Genomic DNA, 11,259 nt, shown 5'->3' with positions numbered 1-11,259 from the left:
TGACCTCCCCTCTCATGTGGGAGCGTGACATCAGAATCAGTCTGAGATGACAGTTGACTTTAAGCCTATGCCACGGGCAGGAGCTGCCAACCCGAGTCGCTCCTTTGATATGGGAGGGGGATATTAGAATTAGCCTGCCAGAACCGTTTGCTTTCGCGTTACCCCTAGGACACGCAGGCTTTTTCATACGATTTCGTTAAAGTGGGACTTTATATGTGGCCTGGTAGCTTACTTTCTCGCATCATAACCTTAAAAGCTGAGCCTAATGAAATACTGTAATGTAGCGCTCCCATAATGCAGCGTCCTACACTGATACAGAGTGATAGAGAAATAATGTAACCGGCAAAAGAATCTTCCACTTCCATCCAGGTTTAATCAGAGCTAAACTAAACACCCAAACCAAACAAAAAAAAAAAGCCAAAGGAAAAAAAAAAGCTTTAGCACCCGCCACCTATATATGTCCTCCACTCAGGATACATTCGTTTTTTTATGTCTTTAATTTGTTATCCTACGGGACGCGTCAGACGCATTATTTCTCTCGCAGGACACCAGCTGGCCTGACAGAAACGGCGCAGAAGGTTTTTTGCATATAGTATTTTAAACATCAGAACCCGATGCAAATTAGGTATCACTTATATGCAGAGCAGCGAAGGTTAAAAAGAACAGGAAAAGGATGACGGAATGTGCTATACGCAGTTTTCAAGAATGCCACCTTCATATTCTTTTGTTTAACGTCCATCGAGCCATTACTGGATCATTCTATCCTGCCAGGCTCGCAGTGCGCAATGTAGATGGCGGTGTGGTTACCTTTCTGGTCTTGGCTTAGTAACTGCGAAGGATCTGCGCCTTTAGCCTTACTTTATGCAAGCGCTCCTTCTGTGGCTGTGGCGCAATCCAAGTTTATTTTTCTATGTACACACAAAACACATTAAAGGAGTGAGTCAGCGAGGGTGTGAAATCTAATCTATCTCGAATATATTGTGTTTACAAATATTGAGCTAGTTGAAACGGCTACGAGGGACGGCCGTTGACCGGGAACGTAGTAACCGCAGCGACATCGTCACTGTATATGTCAACTTGCGCAATCGTTCACAATCTTTCTGATATTTTTGCTTTTCGCAGAATGTTCCATATCCCTGGGATTGGGCATCGTCTCGCCGGATGTCTTTTCCGGGCAGTATTTCCCGGTGCTTTTCTTACATGTAGCATGCCTTGAAACTGCCAACGGCGTCGTCGCAATTCTTAATTATGCCAGAACCCTATGGTAGACTTGTAACTATACACTGATTTAGCAGCGCATGTAGGCATCATTGCAAATAGCCACTCAGTATCTAGAGAACCCCTATGTAAGCACGCATAAAAGTAACGTTGATGTTAAACTATTTACCTGCCGCAGACAAATATAGAGAAGTACACAAATATACATAGCTGGAAATGCAGTAATACACAATGCACCATTTTACCATATTCTTTACTAGATATTTTCTTACTCATAAGGCATCCTGAAGAAATTAAGCCCATGACAGAAAACAGGAACTCTGCTCATTCTTGCCTTGAAATCCGAGCAAGAACTCGAAGTTCAGCAGAAAGCCCGGATACCTTATATAAAATCTTGATAGATTGTTGTCATCTATCGTTCATTATGAACCGGTAGCATGAAGTGATAGGAGCAGCGTACGAAGTACGACGCTCTAATTCTGGCCATATCAAACTTGCGACCTGAACAAAACCTCAAGGTTTAGTTTTATTTCCCACATTCTGGCACTGTGTTGACGGTATCAATCTCTCGATTTCCAGAAAATTTTACAATCCATACAGTATTTACTGGACGAGTGTCGCTTTCGATGCCCTGAAGCTGAAGGCTCAGTGTTTTGAGCAACAGTATCACTCTCTAAACTACGTAAGTAACCACTGTTCTTCTTTAATACCTCTGTGAATGCTACTGTTTTGAGAAAAGAGGCCAAAAAAATCTTGCACTTAAAGGGCTTGTCGTTTCCTAATTCATATCCCGCCGACGTATTTGGTTGTCCACTGCTTTGTCGTCGCTTACTCCATGCTACACGCTTTCATAGGTTTTCCTTTCTGGTATGACTCGGTATTGTACAATAGCAACGACCCACAACGACATGCTACAAAATATTGCGGTGTGAGACGGAATGGGTGCGATACACCATGGTGTATGTTATATTTTATTGTGGTTAGGTTACTAAAGAAGAAGGTTATTAAAGAAGAACAGTGGTTACTTACGTAGTTTAGAGAGTGATACTGTTGCTCAAAACACTGAAGGCTCAGTGTTTTGAGCAACAGTATCACTCTCTAAACTACGTAAGTAACCACTGTTCTTCTTTAATACCTCTGTGAATGCTACTGTTTTGAGAAAAGAGGCCAAAAAATCTTGCACTTAAAGGGCTTGTCGTTTCCTAATTCATATCCCGCCGACGTATTTGGTTGTCCACTGCTTTGTCGTCGCTTACTCCATGCTACACGCTTTCATAGGTTTTGAAGGCTCAGTGTTTTGAGCAACAGTATCACTCTCTAAACTACGTAAGTAACCACTGTTCTTCTTTAATACCTCTGTGAATGCTACTGTTTTGAGAAAAGAGGCCAAAAAATCTTGCACTTAAAGGGCTTGTCGTTTCCTAATTCATATCCCGCCGACGTATTTGGTTGTCCACTGCTTTGTCGTCGCTTACTCCATGCTACACGCTTTCATAGGTTTTCCTTTCTGGTATGACTCGGTATTGTACAATAGCAACGACCCACAACGACATGCTACAAAATATTGCGGTGTGAGACGGAATGGGTGCGATACACCATGGTGTATGTTATATTTTATTGTGGTTAGGTATGGTATAGTATGGCGTGCTGTTGCGCGCAGTAAAGACGCAGTGCCAGAGCAACCTCCTTGCGCACAAAAGAGCGCGGATAGGTATGACTGAGCCGTTTTTTACTGGGCACAAGCAACTCTGAGTGTCGGTTGAAAATACTAACCGGGCTAGGGGTGCAGCCTGATCTAGATGTTAACCACCAGCCTCGCATTCGCTTAGAAGGTAGGCAGGAGTAAGAGCCATAGAAGTAGTCAGAAGGGAAACAGGTGGCATGGACCAGGTAACCGGACATCTTGGTAACGATGGTAATGAGGTTGTCTTAGAGAATCTAGGCAACCTGTTTACGGATTTCATCATAACCTCGAGGATATCAACATCAATTAAGGATGCTGACGTTACTGTAACGTATAAAAAATAAGACTGAAATATTACGGTCCAATAAGGATACTATTCACGGATTAAAACTTAATTACGTTACTAAGATATCTGCAAATAAAATGACAATGAATAAAGGAGCTACCATTGGCTGGAATAATTAGATTTGGGGTTGGCCTTTTCCCTGAAGTAGGCGCAGTCAGAATGTTTCCGGTATGGTGTAGTGCAATACGTATGGTGCGGTATGATAGGGTGTTGTATATGGTGGCAGTGATGAGCCAAAAATAGTTGACAGGGGTGTTATACATTTTTGGTCGAAAACAAAGGGCGAAATCGGCCGAAAGAAGGCGAGGACGCGGGGATACAGATTTCAGACAATTTGGAAGGGAGTTTTGACATCGCCCCCTTCCCCCCCCCCATTACCCACCCACAGTTACTGCTACTTCCTGTATGATACGGTATGATTCGTTTTGGTTTCTTGGGTTTAAGGTCATTAAGCGGCTCTGGCTCTGAGAGACGCTGAAGTAGAGGGCTCCAGAAATTTCGACGACGTAGGGGTTTTAACGTACACTGACAACGCACAGCACATGGCACATTGCTTTTCGACTCTATCGAACAGCAGCCGCCGCACCCGGGATTCTATCCCGCTTCCCTGGCACAGCAGTCCAGCGCTCTAAACACTGCACCCCCGCTACGGGGCGGTGCGGTATGGTATTGTGCAAGGTATGGTATGATATATGGCATGTTTAACACCCGAAATGTGCAGATTGTCTGTAAGGGACGCCGCGGTGGAGGGTATGAGGTTGCATGGATAACCATGGGTGTTTCGAAGTGGACTAGCGTATACACAGAATACAGAAACTGGTACTGAGCTCAGATGGTGAACGCTATGGCACTGATGACGGTTTCTCTATGCCCCAGCACGTGTCGAATTGAGCAAGATGTGAGGCGAACTAGAGTCAGCGATGATTGCGGTAATCCCTATATGGTGCTCGCAAATACTTTTGTTGACCGACGCCGCATTTCGCATACACAAGCGTCTCCTCTCTCCTTGCAGCCTGCGCCATACGTATTTGCGAGGATTGGAGAGAACGCGGCGCTCCGCGTTGCATTTGAGGTAAGCTCTTTTGTACGCCATTGAGCTTGCGGTTTTTCCGGTGATACAGTATGACTGAAATTTGTCGAAAATGCCAGCGTTATCTGTCTAAGCCAAGGTTCATGATGCTCCACCCTCAAGAAGTACCTACCTATAAAACTAAACAAGTAGCCACACACAAAACCAGCGGTATCTCCAAACCATGTACATCATCGTGCCAACTTCCGCCAACCATCCAAGCATGTTTGGAGAGGACCGCGTCAGAGAGAATGCATGAATGCCAAGACAATTTCACTTTCTTGTTCTTTGGCTTCTTTTTGCTCACAAATCTGAACTGCTGCCATCTTCACCGCAGTTTTTTTCAGCTAACCAGCCATCGTTACCTATCTGTACCGTGAGAAGCGAATAACAATAGGTGTATCAGTAAATATTCTGGTCTTCGATGCGAATTCTTATATAGTGTAAAGGGCGAATTTTCCACACTGAGTACGTTTCATTTTAATAAAGTGTGGTAGCAAGATTGCGCTACTTGGAAGAACTGATAATCTTTCCACATGGGCTATAGTAGAACTGCACTGGCAGAACCCACTGGCTTTGACTCTAAGACGCTCTCTTCCTTGAAATGTTGCAGTCGTAATGTGCATTTTGTTACTACCATGGACATCGACTTTACTTCAGTCCAGAAGGCTTGTTTAGGGCGGTTATTATATCTTCAAATTTAAACTAATCAGGCAGGCCGCGCCAGCTAAAAGCAATGACATCCGCGTCACCGGGCCTGCTTGCACAAAACAATCTTAAGACTGTCTTAGCTAAGTCCAGACTTAACTGGAGTCTAAAGAATAGGCCACTAGCATGGCGGCTTAAGACTGGAGTAAAGACTGGGCTTCAGTCCTGACTTGAATAAGTCGCTTGTATGATTACGACTCTGGTGCTGTCCTGGTTAAGACACAAGGACGCCAGGTGTCTAAGTAGAGAAATTAGGGAAATACAGGGATGCGCTGGCACCATCCCTGCTGTAAGATGTACACATTCCGTCAATTTTGCGTTGTGTAAAATCCGTGCCATTGCTTTTTGCGGCTTAAGATTGTGTTACGAGGAAAAATGCCCCAAGTGGTTTTGAGGCCGTTCTGGGAAGCCACTCTGGTGAACATGAACCCGAAGCGTTCGACGTTCGGAACACGAGCCGTCTTAAATAAGCCTGGTCTTTCTAAAGACACCATTTAATTCTGGACTTAGCTCGGACTTTATCGTGCAAGCCGGCCTGGTTGGCTGTGAAACCGTCCGTAGCGGCAGAGCCCGTCCACCTTGGCTAGGATTCTTCTGTGCGTTTATATTGTGCGGTCAGCGTCGTAATGAAATGACATAGTCACAGGTACAGAGAATGTGATCGGAGCAACACACGATTCATTTAAGCATTCCATGGGACTCAGCAATTGCTTATAGGCCATAAACCATTGTAGTAATTCAAGCCTTTCACAGTATCTTGTCGCATCCCTCCGCCTTCATATTTGCACGCAAAGGGAGGCGGAACTTAAAGAGATGACTGACACTGAAGTTTTTACCTTTCAACATGTAGTATAGTGAGTCAACCAAAACGAATGAAAATAAAATTCCCTTGCCTGTGCCAGTTATTATTTGTCATTGCAACAAACATAATACCGCTTTCTGCCTAGTTGAACGTCACCTTTGCGCGCACTGATAAGAAACGTTGCTTATAATTTCCATTGTTACATGCTTATTTCTTGCAGTGTGAACCTAATTTATTTTTGGGAGTATGTGTACATTATTTCTGTGACAAAAAAGCAAAACAAATTACTCTCCATAAACGGTACCACTCTTATGAGAATGAGTTGGGGTCTGTGAAGATCGCTGGGCACGTGGAGTTTCTTCGCGTTTCCCAATTTAAATGCGGCCGAGGAAGCAGAAATTCAATATTTCAACCCTGTGCTGAACGAAACTCATTTAGACGCATGCTGAAATCTTAAAATATACTCACTATTACTTCACAAATAGCTTCAAAATTAGCCATTTTCGGGGTATAAATGGCGTAGTAAAGTAGAAGAAAATTTCTTATGTGTGCGTCAACGTATAAGAATAAGCAATCATGGCTCCTTGATTAAGTTTTTATCAGTTCGTCAGTCTAATTATTTCATTAACTATTGGTTCACAGGAACGGAAAGGCGCAGTATCTGTCACACCTGCCGTGTGTTCACCTGAACCGCGCCGTAAAGGAAGAGAGGGAGGTGGGAAAGTGGGAAGAGTGAAAAGGGAGCTGTAGTGGAATGCTAAGGAGTAATTTTGACCACCTGGGTTGGTTGGTAAACATTTATTAAAACAGTCAAGGGGCCGAAGGCTAAGACTTCTTGAAATCTGGCAGCCCGTAGAGTGAGATCGATGAGCGCTCGTTGATCGACCAGGGTAGAGCTGCGTAGACGAGCCTTCCAGGTATGTTGTGTGGGTGTTGGCGTATGTTGTGGACAGGTCCAGACCATACGAAGGAGGTCTGTTGGGATATTGCAGTGTTTACACATCAGCATATATCGTTCAGGAAATATATTATGGAATATTTTGGGGTTCGAGAAAGTGTCCGCCTGAAGTTGGCGCCATATGACGGCATCTGTCTTTCCAAGGTCTTGGTGCTGACCTGGATAGAGTTGGCGAGAAAGACGATAGTGTTGGAGAAGGTCGCTAGAAGTGAATATGGTATCCTTCCGGACCAAGGCGGGCATGTAGGGGGCGGAATGATAAGCTGGTCGGACAGGTAGCCCTCGACCTAGCTAATTTGCTCCCTCATTATTCTTGAGATTCATGTGGGCTGGAGCCCATATCAGGAAGGCCAGGTGTTTATAGGAGTATTTGATATGAGTACGCGAAATGCTTCGACTGAACTACGGCCATGTGTAAAATTAAGAATGGCGCGCTGTGAGCCACTTTATGACTACTTTAGCTTTGGAAGTGCAGAGCGCGAGAGCAATAGCTACTTCCGCCGCTGTAGTGATATATGAAGTGCGCACGGAGCAGGAGGCATGACGAGTCATGTTCTCATCTGTGGCAACTGCTATTGCAGCATTCCGAGTAGGATGGTCTGCCGCGTCTGTGCAAAGTACGCCAAGTCGGTCAGCATATCGCTGCTGGAGTGACGCGGCACGAGCTCTCTGCGATCTTGATGATGAGTTGGATGCATGTTGAGGAGGAGAGGGAAAATTTTGATGTTGGTTCGGATGGCAGGTAGGAGATTGACCACCGAGGATGGCGGACGGAGAGGAGCGATGCGAAGTTGTTCGAGGATAGAGCGGCCTGCGGAGGTTAGTGAGAGCAGTTGGCGCTAGGCTAGGACGGTCGCCTCAATGAGGCTCAAACCGACCACATAGGGATCTTTAACATGCGCTGATATCGCACAGCACACGTACGCCACTTAGTTTCAGTAATGCCTTTTATGCTGTTGCGCACATGCAGTTGTCGCGCGACGTGTGGATTGAGCAGTTAGGCAGCTCCTGAAAACCAGCACTTTTTTGCTCTTTTCAGGACTTCCAACAAAAATTGTACACCAAGCGATATTTAGGGAAAGACTACCGCTTCTCTTCTGTGAACATGACCGCCGACCAGCTTTTTATCGCCTATTACGCAGTGGCAAGTCAACATTTTCGTGAATTCCTTGAGAGCCTAGGATTTCCCTTTTGTTGTGCTCCTCAGGTGCAGTTAATTTCCTTCACTTATATAACCGATGAAGAATACGGCTCAGAGCTACGAGGGGGGAAGCAAGAAGATACACTCAGTTTGTACCGTTCTGTTTTTAATCCTCTGTCGCGCTAGTATAGCTTCACCACAACGCTCGAGAAAGAACTCACCGCTGTGACCAGGAAGCTTTACTAGTGAGTCTGGAAACTCGGGTAATGCCGTGGCCGTAGCTTCTACATTTCTATGGGGTCAAAGCGCAGGGCGGCCTTGTTTGTATATGTGATGTCGGCGCATGTTGAAGAAACTAAGTGGTTGTGATTTCCGGAACCCTCAACGACGGCATCCTTCATAGCACTATTTACTTTTGACCTTAAGCCCTCACAAATTGTAAATCACAAGAAAAAGCACGAAATCGTGGTCTACGAATGAACTTGCAAGACAATCATGTTGAACCGTTCAACCCCCATTGCACCAAACGCGCGAGCACTGACGGCAATTATTTTAATTGCGGAGACTTACGAATATAATAAAATAATAGTTAGTAGATTATGTGTACAAGAGATAGAAAAAATATGGGAGGTTTGTTATTATTAAGACATATTTTTTAGGTTGGCTGAACAACTCAATTTTATTTCAAGAGAGGAGCGTAACAGTTTGCTGCATTTTGCTCAATCACTAGATGGCTTTATATTCGTTTTTCAGAGCTATTGCAGAGATTCATCCGAGGACAGCGATGACATGAAGACGTTCGCCCAGGACAGGTAATTTTATTCTATATTTTTGATGCGTATATTGCACAAAAAGCACTGCTGCACATCTCATCTGTTTCTGAAAATTCGAAATGTGGAAGTGACCAGTCGTTCTCATTTCGCATGTAATCAGACATTGTCGAAACATGTCTGCAACAAACATTTGTGCTTCACCAAATTGGATGCCAACTTTATTATGAAAACAGACCTTTTGTTGGAGGCTTCGTGTTTATGCCATTCGGACACTTCTAAACAGGCAGGAGCAAACGACGTCTTCGTGGCAGCAATATCGCTGGAAGGGAAATACTGGAGCACACCGCGCATTTTGCGATGTGATCCAGATGCCTTGAAAATGGAGTCGGTCATCAACAAATTCAGTGTTTCACGGCGTTAGGGCTCAGATAATGTCATAAATTGTGCTCACCTGTGGAATATTTTAGTCATTCGCACATGCCAACGCAGTATTTACTGCGCTTTTGTTTTTCACGGAGTTAACGAAGGTGACACGTTATTGATTCCATTGTTGATACAATGGAGCACTTAGTATAGCATACGGAGAAGTTTAGGGAAATTCACGTTTGCAATTATGCTCTTTATGAACGCAATTTAATTCAGATAATAAGACAGCACCGCATCGATTAGTAAATCAACCGTTGTTTCATCGGGATGCCTGTAATTTTTGGCTGTTTAGAGCCAAACTCGTAGCCCTTTTCTTTTATATAGTGGTGGTAACAACTCGCAAGAAATGCACAAGAAATGTTTAACGCATGAATATTTGTACTCCTTGAAAGATTATTCTGTTCTTGTACGATCATAGCATCATCTTCAAGTCTCTTAGAGATGTTTAGCGATGGTAGCCAAAAGCGTGCCCTGTTACTTTCTATTGAAGCTTTTAATCTGTCGGGGCTAGTGGAAAACAAACGTTTAGGACGATTTCGCTGCCCACCAGACATTTAGTGGAATAGTATCAAAATATGTTCCTAATGCTAGCCTATAATATTCGACAATTGCCCCACAATAAAAAGGCGTGCCTAAAAACGACGTACCTGGAAAAGCAATCATTGTTAGTTATGTGCACACAGTACTGTAGAAGTGCAGCTGTCGGAGGTGGAATGGTCCTCCGACGTTGTACATTTCGAATTAACATAAGTTCACCAACCGTGCCTGATTAAGGTTTTCTGGGTCAATAATCATAAAACATTGTGAACCATTGAGCCTAGTAGTTAGCAATTTAGTTCAGCTTTCGACTTGGAGCTTATGAATTCTTGGAAGATAGAGCGATAAGAGCAAATGCCTGACCACCGCGATTGCGCAACTGCCATAGGCTTTACTCATTTCAGCAATAAGGGCGCGTCAGCTAAGATATTCATGACTAAAACCTTGATAGTTGCTATATTTGTGTGTGTCCTTAACACAGTTTTACAGCGCCAAAATAAACAGAAATGCCTGCTGGCGGAAAATTCTTGGCTTTTCAGGTTATCGTTTTTCTAGCATAGTCAGACAACAAACACTTCTTTGAGAGCTCGCAGACCAGACCTATAAGGATCGAGCGCTAAATGACTGTTATCTCTGTCAATTGCAGGGTGAACGTTCCATTGATGAATATTGAGGAGTTTACAACTGCGTTCAGCTGTGCATCCGGAAAGCGCATGAATCCGACTAAGAGATCTGATTTCTGGTATTGAGAGCCATTTTCTGTTCAACCCCTTCAAGCCGTGAACTTGTTCTAACGTGCATTCTACAAAGCTGCATCCTACAAAGCTGGGGAAGTTTTGGGCGGACACTGAATTCAGCTTTGAACATTATTGCTATATAAGGTTGACAATTTAGACTATATTTGAGGATTCGCAATTAAACTATTTTATGAAATTACTCCAGTTGCCGTATCTAGTATAACCGCCAGTCATGCTGGTGTCACGAAATCGGCGCACATTTTCATCAAGCCGGTACGGCGCGAGGCCCGCGCGGCGTCGCGTGGAAAGCATGGAGAGAAAAACCTCCTTCCCCGCGCGGGAGAGCGCGTAGCTTTGTACGCGTTGTCGTCACCCTCTTTCCCCTTGCCCGGGGAGGACGGTGGTTCATCGGTCTGGAATGCGCCAGAAAAATCGAGAATCTTCTATGGGACCTGGCCAATGACGACGCGCGGCTCGACGGCAGGAGGAGAGAGCGCTATAACCAGCGAAGCTAAGTGTGTGTGCGCGCTAGCTTTGGCGCGTGCTAACAGACAGACGCGGCGCGCCCTATTTAAAGAGACCGCGCCGCTTGTGAGTCAGTCAGTCAGTTCGTCAGTAGTTGCGACGTGTTCGCCAGAGCTTCGGCTGGACTCCCGGGGATCACCCGCTGCTGGCAAGCCCACGGACCTGCAAGGGGCGGCGCTCGTCTCGTATGGCGGCCACATCGTGACTCCTGAGGCGTCGGACTGCAACAGTGCCCGGTGAACAATTTGGTGTTTGTTTCTGTAACTCTCTAGTGTTTGATCTGTTGTAAAGCCTCTGAGTTATTGAATCATTCTGTGGTTGCATGCTTAGCGTTT

General features: G+C 44.8%; 1 protein-coding gene across 1 annotated transcript in view; it reads left to right on the top strand.

Moving 5' to 3' along the window:
• The window catches only part of LOC146199904 (membrane metallo-endopeptidase-like 1), a 47,875-nt gene extending 37,381 nt beyond the window's left edge, over positions 1 to 10,494 (top strand). Inside the window, exons 11-14 of the mRNA XM_084592226.1 lie at positions 4,261 to 4,320; positions 7,825 to 7,929; positions 8,680 to 8,738; positions 10,309 to 10,494. Of these exons, the coding sequence (XP_084448352.1) occupies positions 4,261 to 4,320; positions 7,825 to 7,929; positions 8,680 to 8,738; positions 10,309 to 10,411 (327 nt within the window). The 3' untranslated portion in view covers positions 10,412 to 10,494. The remainder of the gene's footprint in view (positions 1 to 4,260; positions 4,321 to 7,824; positions 7,930 to 8,679; positions 8,739 to 10,308) is intronic.
• The last annotated feature ends 765 nt before the right edge of the window (positions 10,495 to 11,259 follow it).

This window comes from Amblyomma maculatum, chromosome 2, assembly GCF_055883805.1.
Source record: "Amblyomma maculatum isolate TAMU_Amacu chromosome 2, ASM5588380v1, whole genome shotgun sequence".
NCBI lineage: Eukaryota > Metazoa > Arthropoda > Arachnida > Ixodida > Ixodidae > Amblyomma > Amblyomma maculatum.
Note: the sequence above shows the minus strand (reverse complement) of the source record. Positions and strands in the feature narration are given on the sequence as shown.